The sequence below is a fragment of the Strix aluco genome, chromosome 19 (genome assembly GCF_031877795.1).
Source record: "Strix aluco isolate bStrAlu1 chromosome 19, bStrAlu1.hap1, whole genome shotgun sequence".
In the NCBI taxonomy this organism is placed as follows: domain Eukaryota; kingdom Metazoa; phylum Chordata; class Aves; order Strigiformes; family Strigidae; genus Strix; species Strix aluco.
The window spans coordinates 10,356,517-10,384,123 of NC_133949.1; the positions used below are offsets into that span (position 1 = coordinate 10,356,517).

Sequence of the window (27,607 nt, forward strand, 5' to 3'; positions counted from 1 at the left end):
AATCATGGACCAAAACCTTGAGGCATTCAAAATCCCTGAAAGCATTGGGCTTTCTAGAGATGCTCCCTAGTTCCACAGGCTCTTGCTGCATGGAAAAGGCCATGTTCTATGTTCCCCATTAAAATCCTACTTGCTTCACTGTCCATTGTTTCTAAAAGTATACAAGAACCAGTCTTGATAATGTGAGTACTGCTGTAATCATTTTCCTTGCTGGTAAGGGTAAGGACAACATTGGTTTTCTTAATCATTCCAGTACAGTGATGGCTCCTCATATTTTAGTTGATACGTATTCAGGTGGCTGGTAGCTACAGATAACTTTCTCGGTCAATGGTCACAGAGTCTTCAAGTGGGCTGTTGCTTGTTAAATGAGTGACTTTGCATTTAAGCATGCTGAGATGCCAGCTAAGTTTTCCTGTTAGGTCCCCACACAATAAAGATTATTCTATCAGATTCAGATGGAAAAAATAAATTCTAATAGGTAAAAGTACTGCCCCAGCTTTGCTCCAGTGTTCATACAACTTGGCTGCAGCAGAGCTGCAATCCAATTGTGTCTTTTAATGAAATTACCTGAGATAAAATTTAAGAGCTCCCTACAGCCAAAACGAAGAGGTTCTACACGCCTTTCCACACTGCCCTGACAGCCATGCCCTCCTGCTACTTAACCTTGGACTGGTATTTGCAGAACTTCTCTGTGAGCTGACGTCACACAGGACTCGAGCAGAAACCTATTGCCCCTCCTTTCCTTTCCCCCTCCTTCCAACAATGGTTTTTGGCTGCAGTAGTGGTTGAATTGACTCATGTAAAAGTTGAGGGTGCGAGGGACAAGCAAGGATTGCATCAGCAAATTAGGCTTTGAGTATTTCCCTGCGTTAGAATGTTTATTCCTCACGCTTTGCCAAATCCCCAGCCAATTTCCAAATATTTGCATGCCATCTGTAACAAGTGCATTCAAAAATATTTGAAGTATTTAGACAATACTCTATAATTGAGCAAGCATATCAAGCATGCACCTCACTTTTGGCAAATAAGTACGCTTAAAGTGGCCTGGTTTATTTATATTGTTGAGCTCTCTACAACTTGAGTACCTGCTGAATGTGAGGATCACAGAAAAATTCCTAAATTGATGCAAATCTAATTTATTGTGCACAGCTCCCGTATGAAACTAAGCCTCAGCTGCTGAAAAATAGACTTTTATGGTCAAAATTTATGAAGTGCAGAGGTGATGTGCAAGTCTCACAATGAGTTTTAGTATATTTACACAAATATATGGTTCCTGTTTACTGCTGGGATCTTTTGGGTGCCTATCACAACTGCCTTGGTAATGGTGCCCTGTATTTACAAACAATTCAGAGATAAAGGTAGATAATGATTCCCAGATTCCCAATTTCAACAAAATCAGCATTTTCTGATCATGTTTTGACTAAATTGAAAATAGCAATTTTTTTCTGGACTTGACACCTAATTTTCACCTTAGCCAAGACGTGCTAATGTCTGGTTTTTGTTATATGGAATTCTGATTAGATAATCCTGAGATTTAAAAAAGTGTTGGGGCTGAAGATATACCATGGAAACAGACAATTGATTTTCTGTGTAGGCAAACAGTGATATAAAAATCATTCTATTTTTAGATTTATTGGTAAGAAAACTATACGGTTATGTTAATTTTACATACCCTAAAGCTCTTGTTCACCAACTGAAATAACGTGTTAAAATGAATCAGGAAACAATAAACTATTAAAGAAAAATGGTGCTTTAAATGCACTTCAAATGGTGCTTTAGGTGTGTGCCCTCAGACACACATCAGGAGCCCATTTCAGTAGGCACAATACAAAGCAGTAAATAGAAGGATACCTGACACTGTCCATGAGGTGCCAGGGCCTGCTCAGTCTCTGTTGTGTATCAAAAACTGCAGAGGTCTTTGTGTAGTACTTGTACACCTCAGGAAGGCTGGGAGTCTTTAGCCCTCTCATCCTAGGAGACACTGGAAAAGGAGAGATACGAGACTTCATTCACAGCTACCCTGAGCAAATCTTTGAAGATTAAATTTATGCCAGGCAAGCATAATCCCTTTTAGTTTTCTCAAACCATTCTGATTTTGGAAATTAAGGCGTTAATTATTTAAGTGTACGCTCTTATTTTTTCAGAGTACTCTGGAAGGAACTTGTGAAACATTCAGTTTTAAGTTCTAGTTCTTCTAGCCTCTTAAAACTGTGAAATTATCATATCCTACGGCAGGCATAGCATTGGAGGTGATACTTTGCTTGAGTAAACACCCTGGAGAGATTGCAGAAACCTGCTAAATCGGACCTTCTGCCTTTCAGTCATTTCTAGATTCACCATGATGTACGGAGCATACCCGGCCATTTGTACAAAAATACACAGAGAGGTATTCAAATAGTATTGTCAGCGTTTGAGGGCAGCAGAAACACGTTCCTGAGAGAAAGAGATGCATTGAGGGAAATGCCATTCTCCCCGAGCACCCCCAGCCCTTGGCGCGGGGCCTGGCTGGCGGCCCGCCCTCACGCGAGGCAGGGCCCTCTGCCAGCAGCCCCGCGGGGACCCGGCCCCACCCCGCCACCAGCGGCCCCACACTTCGCTCCTCCGTCTCCTAGAACAACGGCGCCCTCTCCGTTGCGGCCCCGACACAACCGGGCGGGGGAGCGGGCGGCCGCAGCCTCCGCCACCCCCGGGCTGCCGCCTCCCGCCGCCGCGACTCCGGCCCCCGCCTCCCGCCCGTTGCCAAGGTGCCGCCGTTGCCATGGGAGGCCGTAGGGCGCATGCGCGCACTTGCGGAAGTGCCCGGATGCAGCGGGAGGAGGTGCTGCCGCCATATTTGCCCGGAGAGCAGCGAGCTGGTAGCTCCTGAGCCCCCCAGACCCATCGGCTTCCATCCGCCCCGTGCAGTCCCCGACGCCGCCCCGCCTGCAGGACATGGACGATCGGGAGGACCTCGTCTATCAGGCCAAGTTGGCTGAGCAGGCTGAGCGCTACGATGGTGAGCGCTGGCTAGGAAGGCCGTGCAAGGCCAAGGGGAGAGGGAGGGAGGGAGCGGCCACAAAATGGCGGCTGGGCGGGGGAGGGGGGGCAGGGGCGGAGGAGGGGGGCACAGACAAAATGGCGACTGGGAGCGCCCCAAGGGGCTGGTGGAGCTGGGGATGGGGGGCCTGAACGAGTGGGTGGCTTGGGCCTGGGCGGGGCCCGGTTCGGGGGGCGGTGGCGGCAGAAGCCGGGAATAAAATGGCGGCCGCGAAGGGCGAGTCCCGGGGGGGGCAGGGGAGCCGCCCCCGCCTCGGGGGGTCCGACAAAGAGACCCCATTACCCCACGTTGTGCCGCTGACTGGCGAGGCTTGAGGCGGTTCTGATCGGCCCGGGCCTTGCTTACCTTTGGGCCGGGCCCCGCGGAGCTCGGCGGTGTGGGGCTGAGGTCGGCTCGCCGCAGACAACGCCCAGTGCCGTGCTCTCCGGAAGGTGGGTGCCCGGCTCTCGGCCCCTCGGGAGGCGATGCTGGGGAGAGGCTTGTTCGCCGTATTGAGTCCCGGGGGAGGGGGCTAGCGCTTTTCTTTCTCCTCCTTTGCCTTCGGTTGGAGATACTGCTGCCCCTGGCAAACCCAGAGAGAGTGAGCTCTCACCCTGGAGGGATTGAGTACATGATACTTCGTTGCCTGAAGAAAATATATATGCTTTCATTACGTGGTAGAAATTATTACAGATCATCTTGCTTTACCACCGTTGTTTTTTCATTCTTTTTCCTCTGTAAGCTTGTGTGCTATGCCTGATCATTTCTTATCTGGGGAAAAAGTGGTAGGAGGAGGAACTGGCAACCTTGGATGGTGTCTCTTGCCCCAAAAATGCCTGTCTTGCAACTGTTCCTTTAAACGTTTCCCTTGCATATAATAGAAAGGGCCTTTAATTTTCTCGTTGATGTTACTCTCCTGGGACTGTTACTTTTGCCCTAAGACCTTATGTTTATTCGTTTAAAGTGAAATAAATACCCTTGTATGTAAAAAGTGTGAATTCAGTTACACTTCATTTAGGGGTAGGAAGACACTCCACATACTTTCTGTTCGTAATTTTCGTAGACAACATGACCAAGTTCTCACCAAATGACACATTTTTACTGAGCTGTGCTTAGAAAGCTTCTGACAGCACTGTTGAAAAACGCATGTTTTGGGGAGGAGAATAGACACTACAACAAAAAAGGAAGGCCTATATAAGACTCTCTTTTGTGACAGTTCCGGTAGGGAAATAAGGTAGAATTAAGAATTCCACTAAATAACTGTAAGGGCTTACAGACTAAAATGCCCCCCTGAAAACTGGATGTTGGGGTTACAGCTTAACTGACTTGGACAAAGGGCAGCATGCAATTCCATATTCCCCAGTAAGTGTGCAACTTCTGCTGGGGGTTTTGGGTTTTTGCAGTATCTTACTGCCTACCCTAAAGGATGTGAGATGGGAAGATGCATTTCCTTCCCATTGACCCCCAGTCCCAATTCCAGCAGCATTCCTGGAGTTGGTTTGGTGAACAGGGAGGAAAGGGTTCTCCACCTGGTATGGATGAGTCAGTGCAACTGAAAGTGTTGGCTTTGGTTTGAGTGGAAACCCAAGTTGAATGCTTGGCCAATGTCCTGAAGGATTCATCATCTTTGGGAGCTTTTGAGGCATGACTGTCTTTCTGGTGTTTTCTTAAGTCATTGGTAAATCAGTTCTTTAGCAAATAATCAGACTCTACCCCATTGTAGAGACCTGCAATGCAAAACAGTCAGACTTCCTGTCAACTAATAAAAATTGATTAGTAGGGATTGCCTTGGTGCAGCATTTCCCTCGATGGACTTTCTACCATCCAGCATCATGGATGTTTGCAAAACAAGCTGGCTAGATCAAAATGTAAAGGGCTTCTTATTACCATTCAGAAGCGATATAGCATGAGACTGTTACATTTAGGAGGGAGCACTAAACTTAAAGTTGTGTTGAAATCAATGATGTGGTTTTTAGACTTCAAAGTTTGTTGAAATCGAGTTGGGTAAGCAGATTTAAGGTGCACCCTCTAATTCTGCTGGCTGTTGTAAGTGTATCTTTGTGTATATCATGTCCATGGCCTGGAAGAGTATGTACTATGGATTTAATAGCATTTAATTCTGTATTCTAGTTCAGCTGAAACAATTAAAAATTATTGGCATAATTTGCTCTTGTTTATATGAAATACTGCGGTTCTGCCAAGATCATAGCTGAGACTGCTAAATAATTCTGTGAAGAAAATTGTTTGGGAAGCCGTATGATGAAAGTCTAAGTTATTCTTAATTTTGCTCTTCAGTTTGATCTCTGAGATGCACGAGCATAAGAGCACAGTTATTAATTGGCACATGTAAAATGGTGTGATGGTAAGTACTGTCTACAAATATGTTGGAATACAAATCTCTTGTGTAACGGAATATGAATGTGGAATGACAATTTTTTTTGTCAATTAAGTTCTGTCCCATCTTCTTTCTAAGAGTGGTGTGTGATGGGTTGCTTTTTATGTGTGGTTCATGGCGTTTATAGCAGCACTTAATGACAGGCATCTAATTGTAGGTTCTTTGTTGTTGCTTACCTGTCCCACTTAAGGAATTTATGCAGTTTTGGAAGCTGTATTTGTACGTTGTTGGAAATACAGTCCTGTATCTGTACTGTCCTCAGTATATTGGCCCAGATTAGGGGGACAACTTTCTAGGTACTTCTGCAGTGTAAGTAGCACTTAAGCCCTGATCTCGAGAGATATTAAGAGATTTAGGTGTCTGACTGTCTCCATAGATGTGCTTAGGCATGTCATGACAAATCACAAAATGCCAGGAAGCTTACTTATACAGGAAGCTTTGTGAGAAATCTCACTTTCTGCTGTTTCTTCAAAGACTATTATTAATAGAATAATATATAGTTATATATTGTCTTTTTTTAAGAAAACAATTGGAGTAGGTAACATTGTGTTGGTTTGTGAAATTACTAATGTTTGAGTTCTTTATATCAAGAGTATGTGTGTCTGGATTCCTGTAGTCTGCTGCTGAATGTTGAAGCCAGTTCTTCGCTGTGGAATCTAGGTAACATCTATCATTTAATCAGGTGAGAGACATGTTATGACACAAGGTAGACTGTAAATAGATACTTAAACTATAAACAGCAGTTTTGTACTACAGGTCTTGAAGTATATGACATCACATTTCCATATGGTGTAACTTAGGTGAGATGAAATAGGTGCGTGTTTGTTTTTTTTCCCCAAAACCCAGATAATAGGTCAAGGTACAGGTAAGAAGAAAAAAAAAAAAAAACAATCCTATTTGACAGCTCTCCTGACTCCCAGTACAGCAAGGTAACAGCTGACTCCTGTGACTTTATAACTTGTCTATCAGGGAAATGTGTCTTTATTATGAAGGCACTAAGGTGTGCATCAGTGGACTCAATTCAAGATTTGAACCTGTTCTAGAAAAGAAGTGTGATATAGTAACAGGTCTTGAACTTACAGCTTAATGAATCAATCATTTAAGTCACAAATTAGAATTTAGATTGCATATTAATTTCAATTTCCAGAGGACCTGTCTCTTTCAAGCAAATGCTAAGCACACTTAAGTTTTTTTGGGGGTTCTTTTTTTTTTTTGTCCCCTCACATTAATGGTTAGTACTTACACCTGTCTGTCAAAGGTCTTGGTGTTCTAGTGACATGGGGTAGGACTGCTCTCTTTGTCTCTGAATTGGGTAGATGTGAAAGTGCTAAAAGGTGGAAAAACCTCAACATATCCATAAGAAATGCAGGAATCTGAGGTAGAGTGTGGCCAAGACAATGTTGAAGGAATTAGATTGCTAATTTTTTTTTTAAGTGATAATTGTTTACATACCGGGCCATAAAAATTGACTTCTGATCATGAGGAGTTGTGTGAGAGAGGGCCTTTTTCTATAATGGCCTTCTTGAATCTCCTGGGCTACCAGGAGCAACCAAAGGAGACAAACCACTACAATTAGATGGTTTGGTTCTCTGCAAGGAGTCCAGAAGCTGAGTTGGTGTCCATTAAGTTACTTGAATTAGAAGATAACTTAGTAGCAGATCTCAGTCAAGCAGAGAAATGTATGATAAGACTCAGTTTTCAGATTTGCATATGTTTGCTTTCAGTATTTGTAACGAAATTTTTTGTTTGGAGAAACCCTCTTCTATTTAGAAAAGCTTGTGTTCACAGCTTGAAGAGATGATAGTGATGACTTAGAAATCATTTTCTTGTTGCAAGAAAGACTTGTAATAGCCCATAGTATTGATTATGCAGAAAATCCCACTGTCGCTTGGATAATTTGGCTCTAACCTATCTGCTTCTCTGAGTGCATAAAGGTACAAGTATGCTTTGTAGAAGTGTATATTGCAGAGTCATGCAAACAAACGATGGAGGTGTCTTGGCTGCACCAGCTGTTAAAAACCTTATACAAGGAATAGCAGTATAACCTGATGCTTTCTTCACAAAATTGTAGTCTAAGCCACTGTGCAGGATGGATATTCTTATATTCTTCGTTCCGCCCCCCACCTGTTGGTTGTCTTAACTTCTGGGAATATAGTTGTTAGGTTCTTTCATGCTTGTTTGTATAGAACTTGTACACTGTGGTAAGTGTGGCATGCTCTAGATGGGGAGCTTAAGGTAGGATTATCAATTTTTAGTACTGCAGTAGTTGTACCCTGCTTTTAATTAGTTGTCGTAATCTACTTGGGGGTGCTTCAAGCACATGAAGACCTTGAAGAAAAATTGCAGAATCTTGTGTAGTGTGTAAGGGTAAATGTTGTGTTCCTTTTATGCTTTTACAAACTAAACTGTAAAGGTGCAGCACTGCAGAGTGGGGTGAGCTAATCTGACAACTGGTTGTTGAAAGAGGGATGTCCTCTCTTCCCTGGCTATTCCTCCTGTTTTACTTGGGTTCTAGTCTGACCCTTAGAGCCAGTTTGGTTATCTAAATTATAAGCAAGAATTTATTTTTTTTTTTTTTTCCCGAGGAGTTGTTTTCTGTGCTGGCGACCTGAATCAGCCAGTTGAGAGGTCAAAGAAGTGTTGAACTGGCATGACAGAATTGATAGGGATCAAGGGGAAAGCCACCCACCTCCCTGCAAGCTGCTGGAGTGGTTTAGCCATCTCTTAAGTCTTACTGGCCAAATGCAGAAAAACCTAAAGCAGGCAATGTAATAGTGTGTTCAGAGGAAGAGTTCCTAATGGATGAAAAGATGAGCCCTACCTTCTCTTGGCTTGAATTTGGAGCTAATCATTGTGGTGAATGGTATCGTGCCCACTGATGCCAGGTGGAGGCCTGCAGTTCTAGGGGAAAATGCAATCTGTGGGCATTAATCTTCACAGTTACACTCATTGCTTAATGGAGGAAATGTGCTTGCCCCTGTTTCTTGAGCTCTTCTTTGTCTTTGTTCTTAGCAGTTTGCTGCTACTGCTAAGTTAGTACTTACTATTTGCTTCCATTTTTCTGGATCATGCTTCCCAGTGCAGCACTGTCCCGGTGCAGCACTGTGTGATTCCACTGGTGATCTTTCTCCATTCTGAACACTTGAGTCTTACATTCATACCCTGTTTCCTGTCTTTCAGCCAAGTGTTTATCCATGTGAGGACTTTCCTTCCTATCCCATGGCAGTTGAGTTCCTTAAAGAACCTTGGGTGAGGGACCTTGTCAAATGCCTTTGGGAAATTCAGGTAGACTATATCAAATCATGTCTTCCTTGTCCATATGCTTGACTCATTCAAAGCATCACAGTAGATTTGTGAGGCATTACTTGCGTTTACAGAAGGCCATGCTCTACAATATAATGTTAATGCACATATCCACTCATTCATTTTTTTTTCTGCAATTCCTGTCAACTTGACCCCTTTTGAGTGTTAGGTTAATGGTTCTGTAGTTCCTCTTGAGTGTCTGCTGGAACACTTCTTGAAAATTGACATAGTTGGTGTTGCTGCTGCTACTAAAGTCTTAACTGAGAGATTATGCATAGCAGTTTAGGATCAGATACTTTGAGTTCTTGTGACTTGCTACTGATCATTTTTTGTTTATTGCAAGAATAAGCAAGTATAAGACTAGTACTGAGTCTTCTCTGAATACTGGTTATGGTGCACAGTCTTCAATGGTACACATATGTGAGAAGACTTGCTTTTTCTGCTGTATTCTTCACATCATCACATCACACTAGATGCTTATTTGCAGCTTTTAGCTCCTGAAGTGCTGAAATAGATACGGAGAAGCAGCTTAGAAGCTTGAAGATTTTGGTCTGCTTTATTCCTCTTAGATTAGGGGAATAGAAAGGATTAAACTTAAAACACAACTTCCGTTTTCTGAAGTGCTGTGCTTCTGCTACTATTAACTTCATAGTATTTAAGAATGGGTTTTGCTAAGGTTCGTTTTGATTTGAGCCTTCATCATGATGACCATCAAGTCATCTCCATCCCACCTTTACTGAACAAACTCTTTTACTGTTCTTATTTTAACAAGCTTTCTCACTTAAGTAGTTCCTCTTTTGGAAGTTGAGCACACCACTATCAGATTTTTTTCTAGCTCTTGTTTTTCCTGCAGCGATGTTGAACCTGTGCGTGTGGTGGCAAGGGATAGTTACTTCAGCAGTAAGGTTGAAGTAGATTCTGCGTATTGTTGAAAATCTGGTTAGAAGTGCCCTGTTGTATGCTATATAACTAGATGCTTCATTAAAAAAAAAAAATCAGACACTGTAGCATCATGGTTAGTGACAGACTGTGATACCTGCACTAGAGGTTGCAAATACTGTAGTTTTGCCCCACCAGGTTCTCTTTAGTGCATCAGCTGTTGTTTAGGTCACGTGGTTTCTGTTACAAGCACAAACTTCGATAGAACTGTCAGATACTGGCTACTCCTTTGGTATGGTCTACTGTTTCTTAAGTCTGGAATCCTATATTGGGAAGGTTTTTAGTCTTTCTACCAAATCTGCTTTACATAGCCTGTTGCCATATTTTCTTACATGAGGGCATTCCAGTTCCCCTGAGTTGCTTGGATTTCTAGAGTTTGAGAAGCAGCAAATACTTTTAAGTTTCTCATCTTTATCTGGTAAAGAGGCATTCATTATTTTGTGACACAGTAAGTTTCCTTATCAACTGTGCCTTTTGTATGAATTCTGTGGGTTGGCCTCTAGTAGAGGGTTGTCAAACATATGCTTCTCAACACTTGTAAACTTCCCTATTACTTTTTTAACTTAGAGTAAGGCATAATTTTTGTCTTTCATATTAAAAAAAAAATCCCAATCCCCATACCAGGCTGCTTTAAAAATCCTTTGTAGGTAGCACTCAGCGTAGTGGCAACCACTGTCCAAACCCTTCGTGCTTTATAAAGTCTGTACATGTGTGTCCTTACTGTTACTCTGTGGTGGCTGGAGGTGAGTCAGCAATGTTTCAAATGAGGAGCCAAGCATCTTAATCATAGTGGGAGAATGTAGGAACTTAAAAAATGGCGTGGGCATTATTACAGTTTTGTAGTATCTTAGGCAATTTTCAGTTAAATGCCTTTTTCTTGTAAGAATATACAAACCTGATCAGACCAAATGTCTGTTTATTGTGATAGTTCTTATAACAACCAACAGCAAATGCCTGGGGAAGGATATAAATCTAGGACAAGCATGTCATTCTCCAAAATATTCCTCTATCCTTCCACATTTTACACTTCTGGGATTTCCTGCTCTGATGGTGGCATGATCTGACAGTAGCATAATATGGTGACAGCCACAATCAACTGAAAGGCTGGAATTTAACCACTTAAACTACAATCTCTGTCTTTGTGAATCTGCATAATGGTACTTTTTCCATAATGTGGTGTAAGCATCTCCGGATTGTGTATGCAGTGAGTTGTCATTACTGTAGTAATCCTTATTACTGAAATGTAATCCCAGACTTGTATTTTGTCTTGAATGGTCTCTAAGCTTTTCACCTCCTTGTGGAATCTTAGATAGGTAAAGCTGCACTTAGAATATAAAATACTCGTTCTGTTGACAGGCATATATGACTTTATGTATAGAATTAGTTTTTTATTGGAGAAGATACAGATACGCTGTCATCTTGCTTTTGTATTGCTGAGCTCTTAAGATTATTCATCAGGCTTAAATTTTCAGGGCTGGATTATGGCTTTACCATGGAAGACCAAGGTATATGCATAATATTTTGTTTTGTTGAAATACTGGTCCAGATTTTTGTATCATAAAATTGGGCTCTGGACTAGACTAAAAACCTTTTTTTCCAACAGGTTTGTGAGTAGGCTGATAAGTCTTTTCTTTGGGTAAAATGCTTGTTTATGGGTGGGATTTTAATCTGTGGTTTTGTATTTAACTAGTAACAGGATTAAGATTTTGAAGAGAAGACCCTTCAGTTAGTTCTCTTCATCAGTGTATTAAGAGAGTCTATGTACGTGGTATGAAGAGTTGGTGAAGCTTGAGGGTTTTGTGCTTCAGCACAAATGAAGAAAGCCTCAGGTGCTGTCCCCCACCCCCAGCATCCTATCCTTGATGACTGTCACTTGGCAAAAAGTCTGTTTGGCTTATTGACAACGCATGGTCATAAAAATCTTGAGGTGGCAAGGCCTGTTTTCTGGTAGTAGTTCTGAGCAGTTGACTGTTTTCTTTTGGCACCATTGTTTGTGTGGTTATGGTTCTACAAGGTGATAGTTAATGACCTTTGCTGAAGACTGAAGAGATGCAACAGGGCTAAAGTGTACTGACAGAGGCTGTGCTTCTTGATAGGGCTGGGTCTTAGGTACGTGGCTGCAAAAGCTATTGCTCAGCTTTAATTTAATTTGTCCTCCAGTCACTTTGTTGGACTCCTGTTTCAAGGGCTTGTAGACATTTAGGCTGGCAATGGATAAAATCCTGCAGAAGTGAAGCAAATGATTAAATTTGTAATGATATGTTTGAGTGTGTTCTGAGAATCAGATACACAAGACTTGCTGTCTCTGTAAATGAGTATAGTTTTTTCTTTTAAATTTCCATGTTAGACAATTCTGCTTCTAGGGCAGAGATTGTGAAGGAAGCGTGTAGTACAGTTGATAAAACTTCCCCGTTTTTTTTCCCAGTTGTTGCAATTTCCTGATACAGGCCAGAAGATCTTGAAGACTGTTACTGTACATGTTTCTCACCTCCACGTTTCTGGAGAAATTATTACGTGTGTATCATTGTTTATTATATGAGATGGGTGTGGATAGGTGGGTTTTTTTTACTTCATCAAGAAGCAAATTTTCTATAGAAATGTTGTAGTACATCCCATAGTATGACTGAAGTGCTCTGTAGTTAAGAAGAATATAAATACCTGTTTTAAAGAAAAGCTAAATCTTCTTTAATCTGTATGTTGCTGTGTGACAGACTACCAGTAGGATGCACAAGGTTGCAAGTGTAATTGAAAAAAATGTGTACTACAGAAACCTGCCATTTCCAGAGAAGGTATTAGTGTTACTCATTTTCCTCTGGCTTTCATAACTTCAGAGAAGATCTAATGGGACAGAGTTGTTGTGGTCTTGGTTAGTTAAGCTTGCCACACATCTAAAACCATGTGGGTTTGATTAAAGCGTAATGGTCATACTGGGTCAGACCAGAGATCTTCAGAGTGATGGTGGATGCCTGGGAAGGAGCATCATAGATGAAGTATGGTATGACTACCCCCCCCTTTTTCTACACTAAATTATTTGTATTTACATAGAGGATATCTCTTCAGCTCATGAACTTCTACAACTAATGGTTGAAGGGAGAGCTGCATGTTCACAAATGCTGGTTAATTTCTTAAACTGCAGATGTCATGTGGTTTCAATTACTACTCTTATCTAACTATGTATGTGGAGTGTTAGGACAACTCTTGAAGTCTTCAGGAAAAACAGTTCACCATTCTGCAATAGTAGGGTGATGTTTTGTAAAAGTTTTATCAAATCCTTTGTAGTTTTTTTTATTACTTTCTGTGATTTGGAGAAGTAAGATCTACAGGTAGGGATTTTTTTTTTCCTCTTCTAGTAAGAATAGAGCCACTATAAAATTTTGTCTTATACATGTGGAGATGTGTTGGAGACTGATAACATTGTTCCTGCCAGGGAAAAAGATTGAGCCTACAGTTTCCACTGCTGAAATAGCTTATGCCTGTTAAAACTGTGAGTTTTGGCACCTGAGGAAAAAATTGACATTAAGCTTCATTAGTTTCCCATTGCATGTGCTGCCATGACACAGCAGAACATAAGGAGGTAAAATGATGGGGGAGGGATGATGAGTGGCCAAGGTAAATAGGCCACAGAACAGTAAAGCATCATATTAGGGGAAGCATAGCCTAATCACATCATTGTGCTTTTGGCAGAAGCTAAATATGTCATTCTAGTGTCCCTCTACCTGGCAGATAGCTATGAAACAGTTGTCCTGTTGAGTAGATGGGATAGTTGGGGCTTAATCTCATTTGGTCTTGTTTTCTGTCTGTGGGATTCCTACCACTTCTAGAAGCTGAATGGTAAATGGTGAATGAACTGAGGCACAGTGTGGCAGGACAAAACCTGTGATTCCTGAAAGTTGCATGCTAGGTTCTCAATTAGTGTATATTTAACATTTTTGGTTTTTATTTTTCTAATATGTCACAAGCAATCATAATGTGGTTAGGTAATGAAAGGATTATAACATTCCTTAAGTAGTTCAAGCTTTTGCTTCCACTTGAGTATAGGAAAACTATATTTGGTAATAATTATTTTAACCTCTGGTTTAAAAGTCCTTTTCAAAAGGTTTAAACTGCAGATACCAATTAACTTAGGTTTTGTGTGTTACTTTTCAGCGTAAATAGCTGCTTGGCATGGGTAGATATGGTTGCTCTGGGTATCTTCAGGATGACTTTTTTTGTAACTTCTCTAAGCACCTAATTTTTCTTTTGGTGGTTTCCTTTTGGAACTTTGTCTTGTTTTCCTGATAACAGTGATCATATTTCTCTACATCTATTCAAATCTGGATTTTGTTTTTTGGTTAATTACCATGTTACACTGTATTCCAGTTGACAAATCAGTGGAGCGTTCTGTAATTTTTCAGTTTATCTGTGCTGAAAGCCAGCTTACATTTGCCCATGCTTTTCTCACTTAATTGCTGCTTTTTCTGAAGCACTTTGAAGAACGTGCATTACTGTAGGATTGTACTGATAACTATTATCCACTGTGAAAAATGTGCTTGCTGCTAATGCTAAATCATTTTTGTTTGTCTCAGAACCCAGAAAACCATATCTTTAAAGAATTTTTTTGGAAGCCTTGTCAAAAGCATTTAAAAGAACATCAGATACTTCCTTTGTATAGATGCTCATTGATTTGTTTGGAACACTCCAGTATAAAAGTGAGGAATAACTGTGTATGAAAGGAGGAAGGAGCCTATTTTGATAAGCTATCATTAATGTACAACTTCTGTTGAATGGTTGGAAAGATGCTTTAACTATGAGAATAATGGCCTGACCTTTTTCTTCTAGAAATGGTTGAATCAATGAAGAAAGTGGCTGGAATGGATGTGGAGTTGACAGTGGAAGAGAGAAACCTGCTTTCTGTTGCATATAAAAATGTGATTGGAGCCAGAAGAGCTTCTTGGAGAATAATCAGCAGCATTGAACAGAAAGAAGAAAACAAAGGTGGAGAAGATAAATTAAAAATGATTCGGGAATATCGGCAAATGGTAAGATGTAGTTGGTGTTATGGCATAATGCCATTTAGTTAAGGTCTAGTTTTGTTCCCCTTGCCATAAATTGCTCTGGTAGTCTGGATTGTCTGCAGTGTGGTGACCTGTAATAAGGTGATGGTCTTGAAAAGATGAAGTCTTCTTCTTGTCTGGAGAATAAAAATACTTGGTGAAGAGGAGAGGTTGAGTGTTTTTGTGTAGGCATTTAAAAGGGCAGTAGCCTCAAAGGAGAAGGGGAGGGCCTTTCCTTCAGTGCATCTGTATAACTGCTAAGTATTTGAACTGTGCTGGCACTTTGTTTCTTCCCTACTTTCTCAAGAGTGAGGCTGCATGTGCTCAGGAGGCCTTATTCTTTCCCTCCAACCTGACTTAGCCCAAGCAACTTTTTTTTTTTAAATTAACTATGTCAAAGGAGGTGCTTGGCTGTTAAGCTTCTACTTCTTATAAAAGTTGCTTTGCATCATACAGATTTTGACACTTGGTGCTATTGCAGTACTCCGTCCTACGGAGTTCAAAATACACTGTTACTTGAAATGCCAGTGGGGAAGGATCATCAGTGTTGTTTTTGGCATAAAGTCAGGCAGTCTGAAGCCAAATGGCCACTTTCTTTGACTCCTTTACCTTGTCTTTTATCACTGATAGTTGCATTTTGTGTAAATTGGCCTTGTTTTGTACTTCTTCCCCCAGATGAGAACTTGGCAGGAGTTGCTGTAAACTAAGTGCTTAGCGGTTGGGTGACAGTGAAAAATAGTTGCCTGGTTAGTCTTGTACAATTGAACCGGCAGGCCTATTATTAGCTCAGACAGCTATGCCCATGTTTAAATGAGTGCTGTGATAGTATGGCTTCTCTGACAGCATCTAGTTCTTAAAAATGTAGATTTAAAATTTTTTTTTGTTTGTTCCTAAGCTGGTCAGTTATACTGATAGCAGTTAAAGCAATCAATTTAAGATAAAGCACTCCATGTTCTGGGGGATGCTAAGATGTCATGGTCATCTCAGCTGTGAAATCTGCATGTGCAATAACCTCTGGGGCCTTGCTATGTTCTCTCTCTTGAGAGAGGGAGAAATTGATCCACATAACTTCATGCTGAGTCTAGTTGGTCTGTGCAACTTTACCTAAAATGGAGAACTTGGAGCAAGCTGTGACTTTCATCTGTAAGGGCTAATGAAACCTTCAGCTGTTAGAACAGTGAGTTGTTGTTTTCCCCCTCCTCCCCTTCCTTAAGTGATGGTTTAGCACGGAGCAGGCATGCTCCCATACTATTTAAATCCCACACATTTCTGTAGAGACTTAATCTCCATTATTTGACGACAAGTGCCTCCACATGGTTCAGATCTTCACTTCAAGAGAAACAGTGTAGTCTATTCTATCACCTGGCACTGATTCATACACCACCAATGGAAATGATGTTGGCTTGGAAATCTTTTCTCAGGAATGCCTCTGGACTGCTTTCTGTTGACTCACAGGGTTTCTGTTGCTCCATGGAATTGTTAAAGTTGTGAGTTTCTAATTTTATGCTGGCATGCTGATGGGATGAGGCTCTGCCAGTTACATATAGTCCCAAATACCATTTCTTGATGATTCTAACAGAACATATAAAATAGGACAATAGCTATCTGATGGTTGTTTAAATTTGTCTTACACTGTGTGCTTCTAGGGTTTTTTGCACAACGTTTTGTGGGTGGTTACTATCTTCTGCCAAAGATCCTTTAATAGTCAAAAGGCTTTTTTCTTGTTTTTGAAGGGAGTGTAAAAAAGGCATTGGTCTGCATCTCTCTTTGTAAAGAGAGCAAGTACCATGCAGAACAGACTGGTGTGCAAGAATTACATGTGTGTAGTCCTTGAAGTATCTATCGAGAGAGGGGCTGTGTGAAGTGGTGCCATGCCAACAGTATCTTCAGCTGTTAAATCCTTAAATAGCTATCACTTGCTTCAGGTGGAAGAGCACTGTGGAGAACTGTGATGTAGTTGTGTACTGAAGAAAGACTAGCTGCATCCCCTCAACTCTAGCCCACGTTTTCCAAGAGGCTTCTATGTATCATTTGTTGCTGAAGACCAGACCCTCTTTGTAGCCACCGGGAGACTTACAATGAGTTAGCATCTGCTGTAAGGAGAGTGTTAAGGGGTTTGGCGAGATGGCATGGGAGCAGTAAGAGCCTGAAGAACATATTGCAAAGGCTTGAATGACAGTGGTCATTGTCGCTGCTGGAACAGCTGCTCTGTTGTCATGGTCAGGGCTTCTTTGAAGAGAGAAGGTCCAGTGCAGGTTCAGCAGAGTTATGGTTATTACACTTACCTTGTCAACAAATACCCACTGTTGTGGCATTTTTCAGAGTAAATTCAGTGGTGTTGGGAGACCCTTCCTAGGCTTGAAAGGCTCTGAAGAAAAAACTAAAACCAAAACACTTGTCTGGGGACTGACAGGCCAAGTTTAAAGCACTGGGGAGTTGAAAGAACCAGCATCTCTAGAAAAACAAATCCCTTTCACCACCAGAACCAGGTGTGACCTTGCTCAGCCATAGAGTAATGCTGGAGTTGAAGTAGAAGGTGTAGTTTGTGTGAAAGCAATTATTTGATGGTTTTGGTCTACATCAGTAATGATTATAATTTAACATATGGCTCTTAAAAATGTTTGGAGTTCGAGCTACAAGCCAGTGTGACTTGGGGCAGAAATCAAGGGATGATGGTGGTGTCAGAGTAGGGCCGGGCTGGTTTTGTCTGAGGCACATGCTAGGCAATACTGAGAGATGATGGAAGACACCATGCTGTGCCTTTACCCAAACTACTTAAGGTAAATGTAGCAAAACGCATACATAGCCATGGGGAAAAATGCTACTTACTTGCTTCCTTTGTAGACTTTGCTGCTTTTCTGGGCCCTGTGGCCATTTGGATACACAGAAGTAGAGCCCCAGGCTTTCTCATCTGACTGCATCTCTGTAGATGAGAATGCACTGAGACTTGTTGTCTTCGTCCTTGAGAGGATGAAGTGGTGTATGTCTGCACATAATGCAGTTCACTTCCTTGTGGTAAAACCAAATCCCTTCCCTAATAGCATAGGACAAGTATTCACCTTCCTCTGACTGGTATGTGTTTGTAGCATATGAGAATGTGTGTTTCTAAGTGCTCTTACAGCCTGGGTTGTATTCTGGGGCAGCTACAAGGCTCTCTTCTCCTTCCCATCTTCTTAGAAAGGTTAGGCTATGAATTGGCATAAATGTGGGTGGTCTGTGTGTTTGTTTTGGCAGGGGTGGGAGGGAGGGAGGTTACAGGCTTTAGCAACTGTTTCCTACTGTTCTAGTTTCATGTTGCATCTCAGTTGTGAGGTGCAGCTATTTTGGGGGCTACATATTAAAACAGGTCAAAGAACTAGTACAGGCTACCCTTCCCCTCATTGCTTCTAATAAGTTTCTTTATTTAGATCACCAGGTGGTTTACAAGCTTTTGTATCTGCAGAGCTAAGAACACAGTCTGGAATCTGATTAAGCCAGCACTACCACTCAAATAAAACAGAGGCAGGGTGGATTGTGGGGGCTTCTGTGCACCCATTGGGTTGAGCAGTCTTTCCGTGCTGGGCAGAGCCTGTAGTACCATATGTCATATTTGGAGCTGGAATGGTGATAGACCCTAAACCTGCCTTTCTGAGTGCTCTGAACAGGCTTAGTGTGGGCTCTTGTGCTGGTTTGCTGCTTTGCAGAGCTCATTGAGCCACTTTTATGAAAGGGATCTGTTCTAGACAAAGAGCTTTTAGGGTTTTATTGTGCATTTTTTGTTTTGTTCTTAATCAACTTGATTTGTATTAAATCTTTTTAAACTAAGCTTGGTCAGGACATTTACATTGCCCTGGACGGCAGCTGATCTGTGATAACTTGTGTGACTGATCCTTTAAGCAAAGCTGAAAAAGGTCTGTCTGAGATAAAATAGAAGTTTGTACGTGTATGGTTATTTAACAAAAGAGCATTAGAAACTGATTTAATTCTTTGCAGTTTTGCTGAAGATCTCTCTGCAAAAGAAGTCATTGAAAAAGAGGATCAAGAGGAAAGAAGTTTGCAGGAACTGACTGCTGGCCAAAGGTTTTATAGCTTTTGTAGCCCAAGAATATAAAGTAGATTCTTCTCAAGTGACCATATTTCAGCAACTTCCTTAAGCATTTGTCACATAACTTTAAGTACAGCATCTAACTCTTCCTCTGAATGTTAGGGCATTCTGACATTGTTTGTACATGAAATTTGATGTAGATTATTTTCTCTAAAGGAAGTCTTGCAAATCTGTTAAGTCATTTTGTACAAATTGGTATGTGTATGTATGTGCCAGTTCAACATTTATTTTGGATCTATAATTTCAACAGCTTTTGAGGACAGATGTTGTCGTTACAGACCCTGATAGTTTGGAAGCTACATGGTGATAAAAATACTACGTGGCAAGAAAAATGCTTAAAGAAAGAAGGAAAGAAAACTGCATGGGTGGGCGGATAGGAAGGGATAGTGGACTAAGTGGGGCTGCTCTTGTGATCCAAGACATGCAGTTTCTGGTAGTTTCTTGTAACTGATATTGATGCCTCTGCTTGAAAACCTCGACTTTATAGTACATAAAAGTTGCTTGAGCCAGAGTTGTCTTCAGCTGGAGCTGTGAAAGTTACTGCGAAATCATGAAAGAGCAGTAGGTTACCAGCTGCACTTAACCAACCACTCCTACTGTGAATGACATGGGATGCTCAGAGCAAGTCTGGTTTTGGCAATGGTGGTGTCAAAAGATGGTTTTTAGCTTTTTTGGATATGCTTAGTTTCTTTGCTTTCAGGTGTGAAACTTTGTGGTAAAACCTAACCTCATAGACCTTGCTTTCTATTCTGAATTTAAAAAAAAGAAGGTGATGTGACCATGTGTTCAACTTTGGCAATTAAAGTCCATTATCTGTTTTTAAATGAGGCTTTATATATTGTTTTTCTTTGGCCACAGATGTCACTTAGTATTGATGATTTCTGCTTTTTCTCTTGAGTTGCTGCACTTTGCCTTTTTCACCCGCTTCTGAAGTCTGTACCTTCTGGAGTTTGTTTTCCTCTTGTATCTGACCTTTTTGTTTGTGTGGCACATCTTTATTCTCTTCTGATACTCTGATTTTTGTCTTGCGGCTCTTCTGTTAGAGCTTTGCCTCCCAGGTAGTCACTATAAACGTGTTCTGAAGGTGCCATTTAACTCTGGGGTGTAATGGAGTTCAGCTGATTTGTATTAGTTGCAGTCAGATTGTCCCCTTAACCATTGCCAGTTTTAGGGCAGCTTTCCAGGATCAAAAATGTAAGGAATTAGGAGTTGTGTAAGCCTTGCAGTAAGAAATTACATCCCGAGTAAAACATAGTGCAACTGTCTAGCAAGGTGTCTTCTAGGGAATTCATAATTCCATTATACAGTTACGCATTTCATCATACATCACGCCTTGCCTATTTTGTGTGCCATGCAGAGCTGTTATGCTTAATGCACCTGTGGAGCAGCTGAATCTTTTTTTTCCTTCTGTCCTTCTCTTTGGATTTTTATGAGGTTGTCTATTTGATACTGGGATATTTTTGAAATAGCTCTTAGTCTTACATGCTAACCTCGCCTCCTCTTTTCATTTTGGGTTTGTTTTTTTAATAGGTTGAGACTGAACTGAAGTTAATCTGTTGTGACATTCTGGATGTACTGGACAAACACCTCATTCCAGCAGCTAACACTGGCGAGTCCAAGGTTTTCTATTACAAAATGTAAGTATCTTCTCATGAGGCAGGGACATCTTACTGTATCTGAACTAGAGAAAGAAATAAAGTAGCTATACATGTGTCTTCTGCCTATTCAACCACAGTAGCTTCTTCTAGAAAGAGGGCAGTTCAGTCATGTCTAACCAATATCCCTTTTTGGCTGCCTTTGTATTAGTGTCCTGATCATGTGGTTGCAGATAGAGTTGTTTGGAATAAGGTCATGAGAACTTAACATAAGCTGTTATGCAGCTCTTCTATTTAAGAAACAACCATTTTCTTTAATTGAGCTAATAATGTAGAAATCACATCCCTGCTTCAGTGTTTTCTTGAATGAGCCGTACATTCCTCACAAAGAGAAGATGATGTAGACAGATAACGGTCACCTAGTGTCAGCTTCAAAATTGCATTATGAAATGAAACTTGGCCTTGGAGTATGTTGCTGTCGTCTCTAGTTTGATGCATATTTTGTACTTCTGATGCATAGTTCAGATCTTGAAATGATCAGAGAGTGTTTGAGCCTGTAGTTGAATTATCTCTGTCCTTCAGATCAAAAACTTGTCTAGTTCAGATGAGATGCAGTTGTACAGAGACGCAGTTTGGTAATGGAGGCTGTACTTCATGTATTAATGCAAGAAAATAAGCGATCTGAAACCTTTTCTTGCCTGATGGTTTAAAATTCACTGACAGTAATTCAGCAGCAGTGTCCTTTGTGTGTGAATATATAAACATCAGTTTCAGAACTAAGCTATTGATTTGGTGGCTGGTGGGGAAATAAGGACTACTGACTTTGTACTGTTTCTGTTTTCAGGAAGGGGGACTACCATAGGTATCTGGCTGAGTTTGCCACAGGAAATGACAGGAAGGAGGCTGCAGAGAATAGCTTGGTGGCTTATAAAGCTGCTAGTGATATTGCAATGACAGAACTCCCTCCAACACATCCTATCCGCCTAGGACTTGCGCTCAACTTCTCTGTATTCTACTATGAAATTCTTAATTCTCCTGATCGTGCCTGCAGGTAGGTAGTGACTGAGAAGATGGGGAGATCTTATGTGAATACCAGACAAGCCAGAAATGGTTGCTACTTGGGTAACTGCTTTTCCTCAGCGGGAACACTGGACTGGTTTTCTTCCTGCTGTAGTTAATGACTTGCTCCATTTGAGGTCAATCAATTGGAAAGGTTTTCACCTTTGTCATTTTCTTTTGAGTCCAGATTCATTTGTTTATCTGGGAATAGATCATGTATGAGAAGCAGAATAGTGATAACCTTGCATTGATAACTCATAGCAGTTTAACAACTTGCCATGTTCACTCTGTGCATGCCCTTATCCTGCAAAAAGTGTGAGGTGATTTAACTTGCTTCTCTTGCTGTTGGCTATTATACAAGGTAATAGGGATCACGTTACTAATTTTCTGTGAGCTCTGAGCATGTATAGAATGACAATAGCTCATCTATCTGTAGGGGTTCATCTCATATGAGCAAAAAATGATGATCAAAGCAAATGCCTCTTCTATTCCTGTCATTGCAGGTTATGTAATAAACTTCCTTTTAAGCTTTTAGCAGACCTTGATCAGTTGTACCGCAAGATGTAGAAATGTTTGATAAAACCAGTGTTCTTGGGTAAAAAGATTCTTAAGTACACGGTGTGACTGGTTTTGAAGATGGGAGATACTTGGATGAACATCTAAACACTGTTAAATAATACAGAAATTTGTTACAGAAGCTATGGATGTCATGTAGCTAAACTAGAAGATAGGTGTTCTGAGGCAGAGGTTTAACTTGTGTGCTTCTGATTTTGTTTAGCAGCATATGTTAAATCTGATTTATTCTGTGCTTATAGGTTGGCAAAAGCAGCTTTCGATGATGCTATTGCAGAACTGGATACACTGAGTGAAGAAAGCTATAAGGACTCTACACTTATCATGCAGTTGTTACGTGATAATCTGACACTATGGACTTCAGACATGCAGGGTGATGGTAAGTAAACTGCTCTAAAATGTTGCTGTCCCCTGATCTCTGCCCAGAAAACAGAGCGTGGAAATGTAGATTGGTTTGGTGTTTTACTCCTGTCTTTCCTAATTAATTGATCATCCTGAACTCTTATCCTTTCTTAACACTGGATAAATTGATGAGGTGATACTAGTTTCTTTTGAGAAGCTTTTCAGTTCTCACTTGAAGGAAGGAGGTGTGGAATTAGTAACAACTTTTTTTTTCTCCCCACCTGCCTGTTTAGGCATCTATGGTTATTTTAAAAGTGGTGACTTAATTTAATTTAGCTTTTCTTTTTACGGCTTATCGTGTTTATCAACAGTTGTCCTTACAACCAGATGTGAATTTCCAGTGCAGGAGGGGGTATTGCAAATGATCTAGTTCCCTTTTTTTTCAGGTCACTCAGTATTTCTGTTGGCATTTTAGTGGAAGATTACTACTATCATGCTAATCACTTCACCTTACAGCACTTTCCGTATCTTTTACTTTTCTTATGAAGAATTGAGTACAAAGAGAAGAGGAAAAAGGAAAAGGGATTTTGTAAAATACTTTATTACCAGAAGGAAAAAAAAAAAAAGCTTGGGGAAATCTAATTTGCTATTTTGAGATGTCTGCAGTACTTTTAGTACTCCCAAAAATGCTAGGTTGTGGCTCCTGAAGTGGGCTCTTGCCAGAGCAAATACAGAATATATCCCCTGGCAGCACCAGAGGGTGGGACATTGCTTGCTTCTGTTTACTAACATCTGATAGTTATTTAAATTTTTAAGTAGTGTTTTGGCATACTGAATGGACTTCTTCCTGTTACACTTTCACATACAATGCTAAGTATGAATTTACTTGTTTCATTTTTTTGAGTTATGCCTTCTGTTTCACTGATTATTGGTAGTGAATCAAACATAATTTCTATCTAGAAAGATTAAACTCATGTCGTCTTCTACAATTATGCCCTGGAGAGACAAGTGGAAAGAGCTGACTTTACTTTTAACTTGAAGGGGGGGGGAAGTCAGTCCTGTTTCTAAAATATGTGAGGTTTTTAGAAATGCACAGAGGTTGGAAGCAACATTGCTGCTTAACTGCAAATAAATGAGTGTTGTAAATTTTATTGTAAGACGTTACTTGAAGCATGGCAGTTGCCATATAGCATTACTTTGGAGTACTTTATTGGTGTAGTGTCCATTTGAAAGCAATTGTAGAATCCCTTAACTTTCTACTGACTACCTAGTTTTGTGGATTCATGGGTTTGTTTTAAAGAAGTATTGTTACTTGATAGCTTCTAGCTGTTTGCACAGATAATGAGTATTGAATGTTGCAGGTCATATTTTGCTCCTGTTTATTCTGGCTTCTGACAGAACTGGGAAAGCTATATGTGTGGGGTTACCCTACCTCCTAGTGCTTGAGTCTCTTGCAAGGGACACACCTTGATTTCAGAGGTGTAAGATTATCTAATGGTGCAGAAGCATGTGTGTGTATCCTGGATGGATCTGTACAGACTCTGCTCTAAATACTGCAGGTATTATTGGAATCCTTCGTTGCCATTGGAAAAAGAAATTTGTTCCCAATTCCCACAGTTAAGATACGACTTTTTTTTTTTTTTTTAATGGAGCCAAATATCCTGGTGCTCTGGGAACACTGGAAGCCATTTTGGTGAAGTAACAAGGCTGGATTGCTATTGAAGATAGTAGCATTAGAACATCTTCCAAAAGCTATCTTTATTTGCATGCAAGCTGACTAATGTGTCTCATGTATCTTGTATATCGTAGAAGTTCCAACAAGATTATTTACAGAGGGTATTTCTATTTATTTTTGGCATAATCTAGATTCAAATTTCTTGTTTCATAATTAGCTCCATAGCAAAGAAAATACTTTTGTTCCTCCTGAAGTATTTCAGATTATCCAAGTTACAGTTTATGATGCATGCCTGAAAGATAATGATTACAAAATTTAAAATACTGCAGAACTATGTAAAATCATGGTGCAGTTCTTCAGGTCCACAAAAAAAATACGGTGTTCATGCATAATGTTTAGACATAGGTGTGAAGTTAAGTTTTTTGCATTTCCTCATACCGTGCTAATATGCTGACTAATATGCTGATGCACTTAAAACTATTGCTTCCAGAACTCCGTATTTCCAAAATGGGTAGAGCCTTTGAAGATTGGTAAAAGTTAGCAGTGGCACTCAAAAACATCGTCACAATTACCAGTTTCCTAAGGGGTAGGGCAGACTTGAAAAAGGCTTGTTCTGCATTAAGCTTTTGCCTGGTTTGGTTTCAGTTGTGTAGGTTGTAGGGAATGACCAAGATCAGGTGTTACTCAGCTGGCTATACTTTTTCATCTCATTTACTGTATCTTTTAACCATGTCATAGATGAGCTGTTTAGTTTATTTTCATGCTTGTAATGTCGTCTTCATGATTCCTGTTTTCCCCTTCTTTCCTGCTGTATAGATTCCTAAAGGAAAGTCCAACTGTTCATTTCCTAAAAACTCTACTTTGTAAGTCTTTGTCATGGCTGAATGAACTTTTCAGCGTCAGTTTTCTTCCGATCACTAATCGTGCTTGCCTCTCTCACTCTCTTGCTGCTGATAAATTGCTTGTATCTTTGGCTCCATTCCAGGGCTAAGCCATGTTCTACCAATTTGTGACCTGTTACCCCAGCCCAGGTCCAATACGCTTGACTAAGATCCAGTCACTTACATGTTTGGGAATTGAGCTGCATACCTGGATGGATATTAAGAATATTTGGGCATGAAAAGTACTTTCACAGTCGCCTGTTACGGGAATAATCGCTTAAGCGTGTTGGCTAGAGCATGCTCAGATCTCGTTTTAATCATCTTCCTGGGTTAGGGCCTCTGCTTTCCTCTCTTAAATGATGTGTAATTTTAAATGTAAATTTTATTGTTGTTGAATGTCAGATGTCTTGTGTTCCTAGGCCACCTCTTCCAAAATCTACTTTGTATTGTACCTGGTGATAATTCTGCATCTGGACATGCTCTGAGCAGGCATTCTGATTATATGCTGAAAGTCATTAGTCTCATTTGATTGGATTTTATTACAAATTAATCTTTTGAATGGGTAGTTATTGTTTATTGCCCTTAAGAGAGTACCATCTCACATGGTTAAGCATAATTGTAAAGAAAACACTTCCAAGTTTCTCTTATCAATTAACTTAATCGTGCATGTGCTATGGCACTAGCTGAAGTACGTTAAACTTCTTCCTGTTGCAGTAGAAATCAGGCAAAGACATGCAGAAGGCTCTGCGTGTGTCTCACCCGGGGTGGCTGCAGTATAACCAAACACTTGCTGCAGGTGTCTTCTTGATGGACAGACTTCGGTTCCACTGCATGTCGCAGCCTGGTTGAATAGGTCCAAACTGGCCATTTTTCAAGAGAAAGTAATTTCCACGAGATGTTTTCCTTTAATAACCTCAAGCCTAGGGTTTGTTGTCATGTTGGACTTGAAAATAGGGATGTTTTTCCATACTGCTTTTGGTACCTTTAATAATAAATGCCATGAGTGTTATTTTATAAAACTTACTGCAGTACTTTGCTGTTGTCGAGACTTGAGTGGACTTGGGCAGAGAAGAGTTTAATTTCTAAAACCTGTTTTGGTCTCATTTCCATAGCTTGATGTCCTTAGTGTGCTCTGGAGTAGAGATGAGGTTTTGGGAAGGTATTTTCTGATGTAAGGATGTTGATCTACAGCCATTCTGATCACTTTTGTCTTGGCTGTTCATCTCCTGATCAACAGGACTGATCCCATGCACAGTCTCAGTTTTCAGAAATGGTGGTTTGTTGTTTGTCCTTATGACAGAGTGCATCTTCTAATAGCCTGAGCTGCGGTTCTGTATGAAATGTGACGGGGTGATTATAAGGCTTAATTTCCATGGAAACGCTTCACTCCAGAACTGGCTGTGTTATGAGTGTGTGTGTGTGTGTCATTTACGCAAGTGTGCGAGTGAGCGTGTGTACTTGCATGAAACTATTAATCTCTAGAGGCTTGTTAAGCCATTCTGCAGGTCTCATTTTTAAAAGTTAATGTCTCCCTTACTTTTAAACACTTCCATAGGTGAAGAACAGAATAAAGAAGCGCTGCAGGATGTGGAAGATGAAAACCAGTGAGACACAAAGGCCAACAAGAGAACCCATCTCTGACCACCCTTCCCCTTCCCCACAAAAACCCTCAGTGTCACTCTGAGAACCACCAAATCTGACTTTTACATTGGGTCTCAGAATTTAGGTTCCTGCCCTGTTGGGTTTCTTTATTTTTATTTTTTTTACACAGTTTAAAAGTTCTTAAAGGCAAGAGTGAATTTCTGTGGATTTTACTGGTGCCAGCTTTTAGGTTCTTTTAAGACACTAACAGGACTGCGTAAAGGCTTTTTCAGCATTACTGTATTGTCTCCTGCCCGACGTGGCGAGATTGCCATTAGAAGTGGATGTTACACCTGAAGGCCGCTAGACTTGTAGGGGAGAGATTTGTTATGGCGAGGTAGTGCGCATGTGGTGGCATTTTTCTTTTTTTATAACTGTTTAAACTGAATTTTATACCAATGTTTAAACTTAATTGGGTGTTTAGCTTGAAGTTACAAGGCTGCATTGGGACATATATTATAGTGGTTTTACTGTATAAAAACAGAAGTTTCCAAACTGCTGAAATGTTGCTGAAAATGATGGTGCTGGTAACAGTTCAACAATCCGTGGCTGCTCATTCTTGCCTATTCTTTACTTTTCCTCAAAGCAGGTTAGCATTGAAGGTGGCATTGATAAGCCTGCATGCGTGTTCAATATTTTTTCTTTCTCCCTCCCCTTTCCCCATCTCCCTTCGCTCGCTCAACCTCTTTTGTTCAGTATGTGTAACTTGAAGCTAATTTGTACTACTGGATATCTGACTGGAGCCACAGATACAGAATCTGTATTGTTCTTACTGAAACACAGCATGGAATTAACATTAAACTTAAATAAAACAAACCTAAATTAAAAATGCCAAATATTATTATGAGTTTCTTTTTCTATTTGAGTTATTTCAGCAAGAGTAACTTTGCTTTGTTGCTTGTAATAGGAACATGTGGAGGGGGAGAGAGAAGTGACAGCATTGTTCTTCAGACATGAGATAAAGTAAGAAAGATCCCAGTCTTATGTGTAAGTAGTACAGCTGTGAGAGCAGCCTGCTTCATCAGGAGTAGTCAGCAGCTCTTCCAAACCATTTATTCAGTCTTTCCCTAC

At 40.6% G+C, this 27,607-nt stretch overlaps 1 protein-coding gene across 2 annotated transcripts; it reads left to right on the top strand.

The window, feature by feature from the left end:
• Window positions 1–2,796: 2,796 nt before the first annotated feature.
• Window positions 2,797–27,372, top strand: YWHAE (tyrosine 3-monooxygenase/tryptophan 5-monooxygenase activation protein epsilon). Of its 2 annotated transcripts, XM_074844911.1 has the most exons (7): window positions 2,797–2,995; window positions 14,472–14,671; window positions 20,301–20,407; window positions 21,210–21,416; window positions 22,240–22,376; window positions 24,831–24,877; window positions 26,451–27,372. In XM_074844911.1, the coding sequence occupies exons 1-6, from the start codon at window positions 2,932–2,934 to the stop codon at window positions 24,836–24,838; spliced, it is 723 nt and encodes a 240-aa protein (XP_074701012.1). In that variant the 5' UTR covers window positions 2,797–2,931; the 3' UTR covers window positions 24,839–24,877; window positions 26,451–27,372. The 2 variants fall into 2 exon arrangements, with proteins under 2 accessions (XP_074701012.1, XP_074701010.1); XM_074844909.1 differs by lacking the exon at window positions 24,831–24,877.
• Window positions 27,373–27,607: the final 235 nt, after the last annotated feature.